The 17,267-nt window shown below is 40.1% G+C and overlaps 1 protein-coding gene across 1 annotated transcript; it reads right to left on the bottom strand.

Annotated features, from left to right (window-relative positions):
* Nucleotides 1-13,076: 13,076 nt before the first annotated feature.
* On the bottom strand, nucleotides 13,077-14,661 carry LOC142608331 (feruloyl CoA ortho-hydroxylase F6H1-3-like). Its single transcript, XM_075780086.1, has 2 exons — nucleotides 14,083-14,661; nucleotides 13,077-13,692 (listed from the first exon to the last, which is right to left on the bottom strand). The coding sequence occupies exons 1-2, from the start codon at nucleotides 14,586-14,588 to the stop codon at nucleotides 13,122-13,124; spliced, it is 1,077 nt and encodes a 358-aa protein (XP_075636201.1). The 5' UTR covers nucleotides 14,589-14,661; the 3' UTR covers nucleotides 13,077-13,121.
* Between the last annotated feature and the right edge of the window lie 2,606 nt (nucleotides 14,662-17,267).

A 17,267-nucleotide genomic window follows, 5' to 3' on the forward strand; every position in this document is an offset into this window, starting at 1 on the left:
GGAACCGTCAGCTGACCTTGGACGAGTTCTTTTGGTGTTATCGTCCTCAGCACATTTCCTCGTCAAAAGGAGTGTATCATTTTGCAGTGAGGGATAAGGAGTTGAAGTTAGTGTCAGATATGCCCGACTCCAATAGGAAGTGGAAGGGCAGATACTTCTTTGTAGAAGGGACAAATTGGGTATGTCGTCAAGAGGAGTGGGAGTCAATGCCCAATGGTTTTGATAACACATGGGCTTACGTTAGAGATTCAGGTTAATCCCGTCGACTCTTCTCGCCTCGTCTACTTTTTTGCTATCCTAACCCGTCACTTTTCATTGCAGCTAATAATCGTCCACGTATTACCGAGGAGCAGGAGGATTTCATTCGTCGAGTGACGGCCATTCCATTGGACGAGAGGAAGTGTCGGGATCTAATCACGTTAGATACTCTTCACTTATATTGTGGAGGTCCTGAACCGACGGAGGAAGCTTGCAAATTGAACGCTTATTCACGTCGTCGTAAGTGCCTTTTAGCTTCTTGCCTTTATCCTGACGTTGTCTCTTTCTAACCCTTATTCTTCGCAGAAATGGAGTCAGCTAAACAACGGATTCGAGTTGCTGCTGCGGCCAAGAAGAGACAGCAGGAGAAGGTTGGGGACGAGTCAACCCCACCGTCAGCCCACAGGCCCGTCGGGAAGGTCGCGGCCAAGAGGAAGCCTGACGGTAGGGAAGACCGTCAAGGGAAGAAAGCTGCCCCAACCCCTGGGGACAAGTCTTCACGAAGGCCGTCGCCTCCCAGGCCCGTTCATGGGGCAGGTAAGGGGCCCATGACCTCGTCAGGCCCTATCTCCCAAGGGTCTGCTCGTCGCCTTCTGACCCACAAAGATTACGCTGTAGAGGTGACGGAGTCCATTGTGAAGGATGAGGAAATGGACCTTTGTGCCGAGCAGACCATTGACGAGATAAAGGCGTCAAGCCTTTTTGACCTTACCAGGGTGAGTCTCGCTTTCTATTTTGATGCCCGTCCAACTTTTTATGCCCTGACGTTGTCTTGCCCCCTTTTTCTTTCAGGCTATGGTTCGCATGAAGGCACTGTCAAGCAGGTGCTCTGCCAAGGAAGGGGTGATCACCCGTTTGAACGAGCGCGTCAAGTACCTAGCTGACGGTCAGGCGCAGTTCAAAGAGGCGAACCGCATCTTGGGCACGGAGCTGAAGGATTATAAGGAGAAGCTGACGGAGGAGACCCGCCGACGGGAGATGGAAACGGAGGCCAAGGTGACGGCGGAGAAGGAGTTGAGATCCATCCTAGTTCAAGTGGAGACGGCTAGGAACGACGCTGTGACGGAGTTCAAGGATTCGTCAGCCTTTATAGACGCTTGTGCTGCCTACTATGGTGACGGGTTTGAGGACTGCTTGAAGCAAGTAAAATCCGTCTATCCGGACTTGGATTTGTCAAGGATTTCAATGGATGAGTCCATCCCGTCAACCCCTGCAGGCGACGTCGTCCATGAAGATGCTGATGACAATAATCAGAGAGACAACAGCGTCGTCCTAGCCCAGCCAGCTGCGGATCACTCCGTCACTCTGACTCCAAATCCTCACAATGGCGACCCAAATGCCGTCAGCCCTTCTCTCTCCTGTGCCCAGCCTTTCACTGCTGAAGATGATGGATAACACTGACGCCCTCTCATGAGATTAAAGCTCTTTTTTTTTTTTTTTTTTTTTTTTGAAGAGCTGTAGACGAAATTGTAGTACTTGGCGCCCATTTTTCTGGGCTTTTGTAAAGACATTGCCTATTTTAATTTTAATGTCATTTTATGCTTCAAGCATGTGTGTTTTTTTTATTAAGTCAAAATTGTCCGTGATGAACTCGTCAGCTTAAGGGTGACGGTATTTTTCTTCAATCCAATTTTTCGAATTGATGACGGCGTCAGCTTCTTTTTCATAAAAACATAGGGTCGTTTTTTATCATTCCGTCAGTTACATGGGCGACACCGTTGGACAGAATTGTATGCTTGAGTTTCCTAACGGCGTCAGCTTCTCTTTCAGCGAATCTAGCTCGATGTATTCATTTGGCAATACGCCCATTTTTCTACGAACGATGCCGTCAGCTAACTTTGAACATAACACCGTTATTAGGCCGTCACTTTGAACATAACGCCGTCACTTTGAACATAACGCCGTCACTTTGAACATGACACCGTCACCTTGTTGCATCATGGCAAGGTGACGAGCTCAAGAGGGAACATATCAGCATTTTATTGCCCTTGTACATCTTATGCGCTTGGTGGTAAGGCCTTATAGCAATGAGGTCGTCCACCTTGTTGTCCTTAGATTGGGATCGTCCACTTTGTGGATTTTAGGTGTAAGATTGTCCACTTTGTGGACTCATTTATGACGCCGTCCACTTTGTGGACTTAGATGTAGATCGTCCACTTTGTGGACTTAGAGGCAGACCGTCCACTTTGTGGACTTATAAGCAGGTCGTCCACTTTGTGGACTTGGATGTAGGCCGTCCACTTTGTGGACTTATAAGCATGTCGTCCACTTTGTGGACTTAGATGTAGGCCGTCCACTTTGTGGACTTAGATGTAGGCCGTCCACTTTGTGGACTTATAAGCATGTCGTCCACTTTGTGGACTTAGATGTAGGCCGTCCACTTTGTGGACTTATAAGCATGTCGTCCACTTTGTGGACTTAGATGTAGGCTGTCCACTTTGTGGACTTAGACGTAGGCCATCCACTTTGTGGACTTATAAGCATGTCGTCCACTTTGTGGACTTAGATGTAGGCCGTCCACTTTGTGGACTTAGATGTAGGCCGTCCACTTTGTGGACTTGGATGTAGAGGACCTGTTGTTTTCTTCAAGACATAAAAAAATTCACTAGTCGTTTCTGAATGAACCTCCTCTTATTATGATGAATGCATAAGTAAAATTTTGTTCAAAAATAGGAAAGATAAGTTTTCAGCCCTTTGGACTTAAAATATACTGTAGACAAGAATAAGCTAAGACAAATAATTAAGGATCGTAAACTGGTAATGAGGAGTAACATTCTGCTTGCTATCTTCTACTGGTAGTACTTTCTGAGGTGCTCGGCGTTCCATGGGTGTCGCAGTTTCTGCCCGTCAAGAATCTCTAGGTGATAGGTGCCCTTTCTTCGCCATGATACGATCTTGTAGGGTCCTTCCCAGTTCGGGCCGAGCTTTCCTTGTGTGGGATCTCTGGCTGCGCCCATTACTTTCCTTAAAACAAGATCTCCGACTTTGAAGTCTCGGTGCTTGACTCGGGAGTTGTAGTGCTTGCTTACGAGGTCCTGGTATCGCGCGAGTCTCTGCTCAGCCACCGCCCTTACTTCGTCAATTAGATCCAGTTGTAAACGAAGCTCTTGATCATTTCTTCCCTCGTCGTGATTGGCCACCCTATAACTTGTGAGTCCTATCTCGGCTGGAATGACCGCTTCACTTCCGTATGTCAGCTGGAAAGGGGTTTCTCCTGTAGGGGTTCGCACTGTCGTTCTGTATGCCCATAACACGCTGGGTAGCATCTCAGGCCATACGCCCTTTGCCCCCTCGAGCCGAGTCTTGATGATTCGAAGCAAGGATCGGTTGGTGACTTCTACTTGTCCGTTTGCCTGAGGATGGGCTGGGGAGGAATAATGGTTCTTGATTCCTAACTCTGAACAGAAGGCTCGGAAGGAGTCGTTGTCAAATTGTTTACCGTTGTCCGAGATTAAGACTCTTGGAATTCCATACCTGCAAACAATGTTTCTCCATACAAAACCCCTTATGTTCTTTTCAGTAATTGTGGCTAGGGCTTCAGCTTCAACCCATTTGGTGAAGTAATCGATGCCGACGACGAGGAACTTCAGCTGCCTTGCTGCCATCGGGAATGGTCCCATGATGTCCAACCCCCATTGGGCGAATGGCCATGGGGCAGTTATGGGGGTCAATTCTTCCGCTGGTTGCCGAATGATGTTCTTGAACCTTTGACACTTGTCGCAAGCTCTCACATAAACACAGGCGTCATTTTGCATTGTTGGCCAATAGTATCCGGCCCGAATCAACTTTTGTACCAATGACCGTGACCCGGAATGGTTGCCGCATATCCCCTCGTGTACTTCTCTCATAATATAGCTTGCTTCTTCGGGGTCCACGCACCTTAGGTATGGTCGAGAAAAGCCCCTTTTGTAGAGGACGTCCTTTATCAAGACAAACCGTACAGACCGGACCTTCAGCTTCCTGGCAGCCTCCTTTTCATCAGGCAACGTGCCATCTTTTAGGTAGGAGATCAAGGGCGTGGTCCAATTGTTTTCGAAACCAATTTCCTGTATGCAGACAACGTCAATTAACGGTGAGGACTGAATGAAAGAAAGTACCTTGTCGATGGGGGTCACAGTTTCCGCAGATGCGGCTTTGGAAAGTCGGTCGGCATGTTCGTTTTCTCCTCTTGGAATTTGGACGATTTTGGCTTGCAGCCCGTCCATCCTCTTTTTTGCTTGCTCCCAGTACCTCTTCATTCTTTCACCCTTGCACTCGTACTCGCCGTTTACCTGGCTTGTGACGACTTGGGAGTCGCAATGAACAACCACATTCGTGGCCCCTACAACTTGAGCAAGGTCTAAACCTGCTATTAGGGCTTCATACTCAGCTTCGTTGTTAGTTGTAGGAAAGTCGAGGCGAATCATGCATTTTAGCTCGTCGCCTTCCGGAGAGTTAAGCACGACCCCTACCCCGCCAGCCTTCTTGTTGGATGACCCGTCAGTGAAAATGTCCCATTGGGGATTCTTCTCCTCTTCGCCTTCCGGGCTGGTGAACTCAGCGATGAAGTCGGCTACTGCTTGTCCCTTGATGGCGACGCGGGGGCGATATTGTATATCAAATTCACTTAGTTCTACGGACCATAACGCCATTCGTCCGGCAGCCGAAGGGCTGCCCATTGCGCGCCGCAAAGGTTTGTCGGTTAGAACGACTATTGTATGGGCTTGAAAATATGGCTTGAGCTTACGGGCCGCTGTAACCAAAGCGAAGGCAAGTTTCTCCATGGGGGGATATCTCTCTTTTGCACCGTGCAATGCCTTGCTCGCGTAGTACACGGGTCGTTGGACCTTATCGTCTTCTCTAATTAAGGCTGCGCTGACGGCTGCTGGGGAAACGGCTAGATAGAGGAACAGTTCTTCTCCTGGTTGCGAGGGGCTTAGCAATGGCGGGGAAGAGAGGTAGACCTTTAAATCTTCGAACGCTTGTTGACACTCGGCAGTCCATTCAAAGGATTTTTTCAATGTTCGGAAAAAAGGTAGACATCTATCTGCGGCCTTCGACACAAATCTGCTAAGCGCGGCGACCCTACCATTGAGGCTTTGTACTTCCTTGATATTTTTAGGAGGGGCCATCCCCACAGACGGCGCCAAAGACTATGTCCGACGTATACTACAGGGCGACGAAGTATATGAACGCGGAGGATGCCTTGCTGGCCAGGGACGACTATAAACCCAGAAAAAGGGAGAGACAGGAAGATACGAAACCCGATAATGGACGAAAGAGGGGGAGAACCAGAGAGGGACGAGATGATCGACGACCCAAGCCGCCTATAGGAAGGTACACGAACTTCACTCCCCTGAATACGCCCATCGACCAAGTGTTGATGCAGATTAAAGACGAGGAAAACTTGGCCTTTCCTGGAAAACTGAAGGGAGATCCCAACAGGAGACCAAGGGATAAATACTGCCGATTTCATCAAGACCACGGCCATGACACCGCCGATTGCTACGACCTGAAACAGCAAATAGAAGCCCTCATTAGGCGAGGGAGGTTACAAAGGTTCGTCAACAAAGAGAGGGCGAACCCGCCACAAAATCAAGCCCCTCGGCAAGATAATGATCGCCCCAGGCAACCCGTAAGAGACATAAGGATGATTGTAGGAGGCACCGCGAGGGCCGGATCTTCCAAAAAAGCCCGAAAGGCATACATCAGAACGATCCAAAACGTCCAGTCGGCAAGTCCTGCGCTTGGAAGGTCACGGATTGGAAATCCCCCCATTGAATTCTCGAAAGTAGACGCCCAGCGCCTTCACCATCCCCACAACGACGCTTTGGTCGTCACCATACGGGCAGGAGACTACAACATACACCGAGTTCTCGTAGACAACGGTAGTTCAGCAGACATCCTTTACTATCCTGCTTTTCAACAGATGCGAATTGAAAGGGAGCGACTAATTCCGGTTAATGCCCCACTCATTGGCTTTGGAGGGGCGAGGGTACATCCACTTGGCACTGTCACTTTAGCGGTAACCGTTGGAGACTACCCATAGCAGGTCACCCGGAACATAACATTCCTGGTAGTCGATTGCTCGTCGGCCTACAATGCCATCATAGGACGTCCAACCCTTAACTCATGGAAAGCCGTAACCTCGACATACCATTTGATGATAAAATTCCCTACTGATCATGGAATTGGTGTCTTTGGGTCGTTCTTGCATAGAGAGAACAAGAACTTACCCTCTTGTAACCCGTTTGTGAATGCTGCCACAAGTGTCTTGTCGTCTGCCTCGTCTATCGAGAGGGATTCCTTGTTAAAGCGGGCTATATAAGACCTTAATGTCTCACCTTCTCGTTGTTTAATTCCCAGTATACATGCAATAGACCTCTTGTGTCGATGACTTCTAATGAAGTGTGATACAAACTGTGCACCTAATTCCTTAAAAGTGCCGATGGAATTAGGCGTCAACCTGCTGTACCAATCCCTCGCAGGCCCTTTCAAGGTGGTGAGGAAAGCCCTGCACATGATTTCGTTCGGTACACCCTGAAGATGCATTAGTGTTCTGAAAGACTCCAGGTGATCCAGCGGGTCCTTGGATCCGTCATAGTTTTCCACATGAGGCATTTTAAACTTTGAAGGGACGGGGCATGAGTTCACCAACGCTGTGAATGGTGAATCCGTTCTATGGACTAGGTCGTCCAGATTGCTGGATACCCGTCCCTTAAGGGCGTTCATCATTGCATCCATGCGCTCCCTCATCTCCTGCATCTTGGCTGTGATATGAGGTGGCCGGGAGTTCGAGGCGGATGGCGGGTTTGTCTCCGGCCGCTCCAGCCTAGTCGGTGCGGTACTACCTTCAGGCCTGACGGCATTCCTCCCCTCCGGGCTCGCTACTTCCTGGTCCTCCCCTGGCGCACTTTGGTGCGCCGTCATCTGCCGTAGTTGCTCTTCTAAGTCGTGATTCTGTTTAGTAAGGCGCTCGACGGCGGCAGCCAGCGTCTGAACTTGCCTTTCTAGCGCTGTAGCATGCGGTTCGTCGCCTTGGTTGTTGACTGTTGCCATCGATCGAGTGAGTACCATACAACTTTTTGTCTCAGGAATAGAGCAAGGCTAAATGCTTGTCGTTCCCACAGACGGCGCCAACTGATGATGCCTAAGAGATCACCAGTAAGCTGCTAGTACTCCACCGATTTGAAGCAACACCTGCGAAGAAAGAAGTAGGTGATCGACAGAGAGCACCGGTGTGGTGCCGGCCAAAGACCCTCCGACGATCAAGTTAGAATCTTTAAACAACCCTAGAGTGCCAGAGTTGAGGTAATTGTGCGTACCTTTGGGTCATGAGGGTCTTGGGGTATATATAGTGGTGTGTGGCCGAAATATGCGCATTGGTGAAGAAGTACTTTCCTTTTTAAAAGAATAATTCGCGGATCTTTGCCTATTGTATTGAGCCCTTTCCTTATAGGAATCTTCTTAACTAAGTCGAACGCGTAGCGCAAGAACTTTCCTTATATTCACATAAGCAGAGGTCAAGATAGGCTAAAAATGAAAGTTGGATTATTCCTTCAACCTTCACCTGCCAAGGTCGTCAGCCCACGTGTAACTCCTATACTGTCGTCAGCTTACGTACGCCAACGTGGTCCATCAGCCAAGGACATCAGCCAAAGACCTTACAGCCAAGGTCGTCACCCCTGACTCGTCCACGTGATCCGTCAGCTTAACGTTGCTTCGTAAGGGGCATGGCTATGAATGCTAAAGAGGTGTCAATGACAGTAGTTGACGGATAGCGTATTGTCGTCAGCTTCTTAACGTGCATTCAGTATGTAACAAGTGAACTTCCGTCAGCTTCTTAATGTGCCGTCACCTTGTAATAACGTCACTATCAATGTTCATGCTTATGAAAGAAAATGGATGTGGAGAAGCCAAGCCAAATGACTGATAAATGGATATATTTTATGTCTTTGACCTATATGACAGCATGATCGAGCTTTTGTTGGAGAAGTTGGTTTATACCCCCCTATACATGGGAGCAACTGAGAGATTGCTTAATGCCGATCATGATGAAGTTTATTTCAAGGTAATGCCAATGGACAAAGGAATGGTATGCTTAAACCTGCCCCCCCTTCTTTTTCTTCAGAATACTTGCATGCTAGTTCAAGTGATAGTCCGTGTGCAATGACATCATTTGTGGTGTCCTATGTTTGTGGTTCAAACCCCACCTCCACCTCCCCCACAATCTACCTATCTCAAAAGAATACTTGCATACTCAGCTCTTTGTATGCCTAGTTTTTATATCATTTAGGTTGAACATACTTATACGGACATTTAGAATGGGATATCTATTTGAGAATTTTGGTTGTCTCCTACCCAAAAAGCAGCCTGATTGGTGTTCTTTAGATTGTGATTGTTACCCTGATTTTTTAGATAGTATCATGTGTGTTTATCTCACCCATAGGATAGGCAATTGGTGAACCACATAGGCATTGTTATCTTCTAGTTCTTCTGATGCATTGAGGACCGTAAATTAATTGCAAAAGCACCAATTTGTATCAATCACAACATTTATCTACAAATTTTCAAAGGACAAAGTTAGGCTCCAAACATGCTTGAATCGGAGCTATCTTTTCAACCAATTATGTGGCGGTTTATAAGATTATCTATGTGTATTATCTAAACAAATCACACGACTCATTAACAAATTCATGTAATTAAAATCACGCATGGATGTTCTCTACAATCACCACATAGTGGTTAGGAAAAAATAACTCCAAACATGTTTGGAGCCAAAAAAATTTCTTTTTCAAGTTTGTTCCAAAGAATTATTATTACTATATTGATTATTGTTTTATATTTCTTACCTAGAGAAGATAGTAAATTTATATAAAATATTTCTTTGGGTATTGGGGAGTATAACAAACATGTGATGGTTGTTGGCCTTGTATCTTATTATGACATGATATATATATATATATATATATATATATATATATATATATATATATACACACACATTGGCAGCACCTTAGGAGACATGGAGATATCATTAAGAGAACTGTTGGAGGATATTTCACTGTTCAGGGTAAGGCTGACGACACTATGAACATTGGAGGCATTAAGGTACCGCATATTGCTCTTCCTGTGATTTGATCATTTGAGAATTACTATAATATTTGTTGTGGACTAACCCGTGGAAGAAAGCAAAGGTATAAACATTATATCAAACTAGAGGTGGACTTCCACGACATGGGAAAATATGTAATTATTTTGTAATGTGACATAATTATAATTTATTTTATGAAATTTGCTGAAGATACTAAATTAGGATTTAAACTAGGATTAGTTGTCTTTAGAGGTAGACTCATGTAATCAAAGAGGTATTCCTACACTTTAAACAAATCTTTCTTCCAAATTTCTCCCCTTTTTTCTCTTTCTTGATTGCATATAAGTATCACCCATCTATATTCATTGACTCTCTCTTTCTCTCTCCAAATGCAAAAAAATCTGCAAGTATTTTCTCTGTCTCCCTATCTCTACAAATGTATCTGATGCAGGACAAACAAAGACCATTCATCAGGAAAATAAAAGAACATGAAAAATAAAGATAGAGAACCTAGGAGTCAGCAGCACCCAGCAGCAAGAATGCTCTAGAAGTCAGCACCTAGGGTTAGCTATAGTCAGTACCAGACCATTAGGACAATTTCAAGAGAAATTTTATATATCATAAAAATAATTCAACCTGGGTTCTAATTAATGTAGGAAACCTTATTCTAAATGACTAGGAAATCCCAATCAATGAATTTTAAAAATAACCTACTTAACTACTAAGACCTAAAAAAATACAATTGACTAATGAATATTACACCGGACTCCAAAATCAAACAAGACTAAATAAAAATAAATATTTTGTGCACTTCTAGGATTAGCCTTTTCTATTTACTCCTCCTATTTCAATTACTCTTTTATTTGCATGTTTTGGATGTGTTTGGTTAATTTTATTCTTTTTAAAGATTGTCCATGTTCTTCTAACTTGTGTCATAATGGGTAATATTTTCTTAGAGTTTCTTCTGTACAACTGAACTTTACTTTGGTGCAATCAAAAGGCAAAAAAGATAGACCTTGTAATTAATATTTACTCAAATAGTTGGTAGGCACATTTAAATGCACAGTCAAGTAGATTTGTTTCGATAAACTCAAATTCCCACTTTCAAAACAACTAATTATGACTAAAACTAAAATCAAATTAAAGCCATTAAAGGGAGAGAGAAGACCTATGATGGGGAATTATGAAACACAACACAAAAGCATCAAAACACATCAATCTAAAGTAGAGCTATAAAAAACACAAAAACTCCTAAACTGAGACAAGAAAGATTAAAATATTCACCAAAAGAAAGAAAAACAGAGAGAGAGAGACACACAGAGAGAGAGAGAGAGAGAGAGTAATCTCTTTTTTTTTGGTGGATGAATGTGAACTGAATGGGAAAGAGAGAGATACAAAAGGAGTGATAGCAAATGGGAAAATGTTGTTGCATGCGCACAAACTGTTTAACACAAATCCTAAAAAAAAATTTAAACCATGACTTGAAGTCACAATAGCGGAAATCGTGACTTTAATTTAAGTTGCTTATTGGAGTGTGTAGAACAATGTAAAACAATTTATATGTAATAAACATTACTCATAGCAAATTTATCGAAAAGAAAATGGAGAAAAGAAGAGTTAGAAAAGGTTGGAGGAAAAATAACAGTAAAATAGGAAATAATAGGGAGAAAAAGGGCCAAAAAGGACTGAGAAATGTTGGACAAAGAGTGATAGTAAAGTGGTAAATAATGGGAAGAGGAAGAATAGTCCAATCTATTATTATTATTTTTTTTTTGAGAAGAACTAAAAAAAAAATAAAGGAGACATATAGCATATTAACAAAATTAATTTCTAATCCTCTATTATTCATACAAATATATATATATATATATATATATATATATATATATATATATATATATATATATTTGTATAGAAAAAAGTGAGTTGCATAAAGTACAACTGGAAAAGGAAGCCTTTGATTTTTGAAACTTGCAATAAGCTTGACCTGACTGAATGCATTAATAGGCATGCTTGGGCTAACATCTGAAATATTGAAAACTTCGTATATTTGTTGATAAACAGACAAGTTCTGTTGAAATTGAGCGTGTATGTGACCGTGCTGACGAATGCATCTTGGAGACTGCTGCAATCAGTGTTGCACCCGTAGATGGTGGTCCAGAACAACTGGCCATATTTGTCGTCTTAAAGAAAGGATCTTCTATTGAACTAGACAAGCTGAAAATCCTTTTCTCAAAGACAATTCAAAGCAACCTCAACCCGTTGTTTAAGCTTTGTCTCTCTCTATCGCCCTTCCTTCTTTTAGCAGGTCATCTCGAATCTAGAATGTTTAGCGAATCGATCGTAATTAGTCTGACCGCTTAAGGCTTATCTTTCTATTTCCCTTTCTGGTCTCCGGTCATTGGTACAAAAAGCCTGTAAATTCCATTTCTCTCCTCTCCGGCTTGGGAATACTTCTTTCTATTGGCTATATATCTGTAGTCACAATGGGCGGCTACCATACCAGATACGTAAGCGTTTTGGACAGCATACCGGAGGTCTAAGACTCTTTTTTTTCTTCCTTTGGCGTACGATTTGTTTTACTTTTACCATCATCTGACCATTCTTAAGAGATCAGATTCTTGCTATGAAGAGTCATCTTTGAAATTTTTTTCATCCACATAATGTTCAATGGAAAATCAAATATATAGTGATGTTACAACTATTAAAAATTTATGCTTTGTTTGTTTCGTTGAAAAATATTTTTCATTAAAATTTGATCAAACCTGAAAATGTTTTCTGTTGTTGACTATAAAATCCTTTGCAAAAGGTTGTAAACCGTTTTAACTAAAAAACTTGGTAAAACATTTTTCAAAAACACACAGTACCTATCCCTCCATCTTGTGGCTGGGTCGTTGTTTTGGTGGGCTAGGCCATTGGACCACTGGCACCAGCCACTGGACTGGCTTGCTCCTGCAATCAGACCATCGGTTTTGGTGGTTTATGCACTGTAAATGTTTTCAATGACAACATTTTACAGAAAAACAAATGGAGTGTTAACTACATAAATGCTTACTGTTATTGTTGCTATGTTTTGCTTTTCTGCGTTTTGTCCCTTTTTTTTTTTCAGCGTGCATGAACAGTAAAAAGTACTGTTCATGCATGTTATTTCACTTGCGGGAGACCAATTTTATTGTTCATGCACTGTAGCTGCACTATTCACGCACTGTTCATGGGACCCACGAGCACTTTATTTAGAAAAAATATTAAAAATGGGTCACACAACACTATTCACACATTTAAAATTTTTTTTGCTATAGTATTTTTAGTTTTCAGTAATAAACTCTATCCAAACGGACCCATAGAAGGTGGGAGAGGGTACGGTAGTTTAAATCACAAACATGAAGTAACATAAATAATACCATTAGTGTTGGATTATCACTTAAAACCAAGCGCAGTGTTCTAGCAATTTTTGGACAATATGGGGGTACAAGTAAGTTATTTTGAACCTTATTGAACCCAATATATAAGAGAAATCTTTTTAATATCATCAATCTTTTTAACCTGTCACGAATTCCAGTGCTTCAAATAGACATATATACAAACAATGTCAATGCCACGTTTAAAAATAAACTCTTTTTTGTAAAAAGTAAAATAATTCGATAAAGAATTGACTGACTTCTAATATCTTCAAACAGATTTCAAATTGTGTTTTATTTCAAAAAAATTATTTCCATTAAAATAGAACATAACATACTTGTAGCGACTACACTGATCGGTGTTGTAGTGGCAACACACCTTAGAATACATATCATATTTTTGCAAATTCAATTGTTTTCTTCCCATCATGAGCCTTCTTGAAGAAATGTTTCACATAATTTGAATACAGAACTTGCTTATACAATGCTTTCTCACCTCCTGCAAGCACTTCTGGAAAAGGACCAATCATGTCATATGGCCTAGGATTAACAAAAATAGGAACCGAAATCCTATTCTTGCTTCCACTAGCAACCACACGGTGCTCAATGCTCTTGTATCGACCATTGCTCATTATTTGTAGTGCATCGCCAACATTGATCACGAGGGAGCCGCTTATAGGTGGAACATGAACCCAACTATCATTGTTTCCTCGCACGTAGAGTCCACCAATATCATCTTGAAGGAGGATAGTAAGGGTTGACACATCAGAGTGACGACCTACTCCCACGGTGAGCTCAGGGTTAGGACATATAGGATAGTAGTTAAGGTTAATCCTCTTTGAACCCATTAAGAGAGATTCTTTTGTCTCATCAATTTCTTTCACATTTATCCTCTTCATTAGTGCCTCTAATAGCCTTTGGATAACTAGTTCAGACCCCCTCATATATTCCAAAACTTGATCCCTAAAAGCAAACAACAATTAATCCACCAAAAATTATATATACATAAGCATATACTATTTGATCCACCAAATTATGTTTTATGATACTCAATTTTTTTATAATATATATATATATATATATGTATATATATATATATGTATGTATGTATATTAGGATGAGATCACTATTGATCTTCAATCAAACATGGTTGATATAATGAGATGTGACTAAAAGTTATGAAGTGTTGTAACGTCGTATTGAGTTACACTAGATTTAACTAGAACTTGACCTATTCGGTGAATTATATATGTGTGTATGTATGTATGTATGTATGTACACAAATATTTCATCTATATTATATGTCATGTATTTGTTGTGTAAACTAAATTGAGCAAAGTTAAGCTCTGTTACTTGCACGCAGAGGGCCACAATGCAGAGGCCTCAGCCTCGGACACATAAAACAGGCTCAGGTAATCTTTCCATTCAAGAGCCTTCTCTGCTTCAGGACTAAAGCTTGTGCCAAACCGCACGCTGTTGGAAGGTGAGTTTTCCTTTGAAAACTTCCTCTTCTCCTTAGCTGGCAAATTGAAGAACCTATGTGTTGCATCCTTCACATTCTCCAGCACGTCAATGGGCACTCCATGGTTGATAATCTGAAAGAAACCCCACTTTTCTGCAGCATCACAGATTGATTCTGAGACTTTTGGTTCGTCCCAGTTTGACATATCAATGATGGGTATAGACTCTTGAGGCAAGATGTTGCTCACAGTGATCCTTTCTTCTACAGGTTGGATATATTGCTTAGGGAGGGCTTTGAGTCCCATTTCTGAGAGACCCTTTACTCCATTGCCATTTGTTACGACGAAGTCAGTGATATTTGAGGACTCACTGATAGGTGTTGCAACTATTGGATCCATTCTTACAAGAGAGGAATAAAGAGAGAGCTTAGTATTTAGCAAATGGCTTGAAACTAAGATGTTTGGTGTTGTTGGTGGTAATGCAATTTGCATGCCATTTGCACCTATTTATATAGCACTGTCTCAAGAATTTTAAGGTTAATTTCTATTTATTTAATATATGCCTCACTATCTCAATGTGCTCACCGGTCAGAGAGCCATGGCCCCCAAAGTCGAAAAAAAGTCTTTAAGAAGGAATTGATGTTGGAGTGTTTTAAATGAAGGCATTTATGGTTCAAGTTTTTTTTTTCCACAATTATAATTATCAAACTAATAATTAAATTAAAATTTCAGCCAATTAAAATATAAAATAAAATAGGGAGAGAATTTGATACAGATCTGTATTTAACAATTGCTGCATAAAAAGGTTAGGTGGCAGCAAAAAAAATGTGACAAGTGTCCAAGTATACACCTAGTCATGTGCATTATTACACATCACCTTTAGATACTTGTTGCTTCATTCTGCTGCACACAGGATTAATGTGATTTGGTTTACTATGACTTTTCAATTAAGATGGTAAAGAAATTTATATATTTCTTTTACGAAAAATGATATATTCACAATATTTTCACAATATTTTTATAACAAACCTTAAGTGGCAGGTTATTATTGGTTGTTGTTGTTGGGGCAAAAAAGTAATCTTAGTTTTATGTTTAAATTTGAACCAATAACAATTAACTACCTATGATTTGTTGTAAAAATATTGTGAACGTAGCATCTCTTTTCTTTTACCATTCGCATGAGATTTTGACAGAATAGTTTATTTTTAGGGGTAAAATATTAAAACTATTTGTAAGATTTGGGCAAATGACAAGTATTACTAATTTTATTTTCAAAAATATCGAAATTTGCTCCTAACGTCACTTCTTAACACAATTCAAAATTTTCATTTCTCTACCTACTTTATTATTTATCTATCATTGGCTACCCAGATGCTCAACTCACACATATAATTGCAATAATGCAAAGAATTTTCAAACGATGTTAAATTGCCATTTGTGCTTAGAAATTAAATTGAATTTAAAAAAAAAATCTTGGTAGTACTGATATTAACCAAACCTCAAAAGTGGTTATATGACCTTTTTTTTTTTTTTTCTTTACACTTTACTTTTGAATGTTGTGATCATTAGCGGAGCCCCACCAATTTTCACGGCCAAAATACCACTCCCTTTCTAGCCATAGCAAGAATATATAAGTTTATTCCTAAATTGCATTCTTTCTTTTCCCCAAATTTGCTTAATCTCCTTATTCTTGAAGTTTTAATTGATATCTTCTGTTCAAGGTAAAAACAAAAAACAAAAAATCAAAAAACAAAAAACTGAATTCTCATTCCTTTAATTCTGTTCCCCAAAAAAAAAAAAAAAAAATACTATCACTTCAATATACTTATACTAAGTTTTTTAATTATTTTTAAAAAATATATCTTATTAAATCTAACTAGTAGTATTGCCATGAACTAGGATTTTTTTTTTGTTATTGATCTTTATTATTAGTTAACTATTAAAAATTAGTTAGTCCAAGTTATATATATATATATATATATATATATATATATATACACACACACATACACATATATAAAATAAATGTTTTTTAAAAGAAAAAGACATTGCGAAACGTCTGTGTGAGCTTATGGGTGAAATTAGTCAAATTACTGCACGTAGCTTGAAAGCTTCATCAAAGACTTTCAGCTACCTATTCCTGATATAGATATCAAAATTCAAAACTTCACTCTAGATTCTATAACTTGTTTGTGTAAGAATAAATTGTTTCATTTGATAAATTCATGTATGTTATGGTACAACGAATTTGGTCATTTCTCTAGTTATAAAAGAGACAATCAGTTATCCTCATTAAACACACTGAATAGTTAAAGAAAAAAAGGGTCAAGAAAGAATAACCAATTCTATAAGAATTAAGTGCCTTTTATATTAAGACTTGATCTTAAGAAAATTTCAGTAATGGATCAAGATAAGCTTTATTATTAACTCGTATAGTCGTGGAATCATAATAATTCAAGATCCTAAAATTTTATTATGATTGTTAATTTATAATCTTACAACATAAAGAAAACATTTACAATATGTATTTTTAAAGTACGTGTCATTTTTATATATTTCATCTCATTATGTGATTTCTCCATTGATGATGCTTGTCCTCTCAAGTTGAAACTTGCACGTCTTAGGTTTATTGACCTTCTTCGTTCTTTATCTATTCCTAACATAGATCTCAAAATTCTTCTATTTATAAGAGCATTATTGAACTAAGTCAAATATTTGAGGAGGGGAGGGGGAGGGGGGGGGGGTGGAACTCCTATTTTTTAACTATATATATATATATTTATATAACCAAATAACTTTTGGTTAACCTCTCCACAATTTTACACATCAGCATTTTTTATTTATATTTTTAAATTTGATTTAATTTGATTTAATTCTTTCGATTTTATAGAACTAAAATGCAGAAAATTTATTACATTTCTTTTTTAAAAAATTAAATTTAGTTGTTTGGTGCCATACAACCACTATACTTAAAGAAGACCTAAATTATCACATAATTAGGGAATTTTTAGATAATCTTAACAAACTATATAATAACTCTATTAATATAAATCTATCCCAAAAAATGGAATATATTTC

This window comes from Castanea sativa, chromosome 8 (genome assembly GCF_040712315.1).
Source record: "Castanea sativa cultivar Marrone di Chiusa Pesio chromosome 8, ASM4071231v1".
In the NCBI taxonomy this organism is placed as follows: Eukaryota; Viridiplantae; Streptophyta; class Magnoliopsida; order Fagales; family Fagaceae; genus Castanea; species Castanea sativa.

Coding starts and splice junctions, on each gene's coding strand:
- LOC142608331 (XM_075780086.1), bottom strand. CDS start 14,588: ATGGATCCAATAGTTGCAACACCTATCAGTGAGTCCTCAAATATCACT. Junction 13,693..14,082: donor TTGTGGCCCTCTGCGTGCAA/GTAACAGAGCTT, acceptor GTTTGCTTTTAG/GGATCAAGTTTTGGAATATA.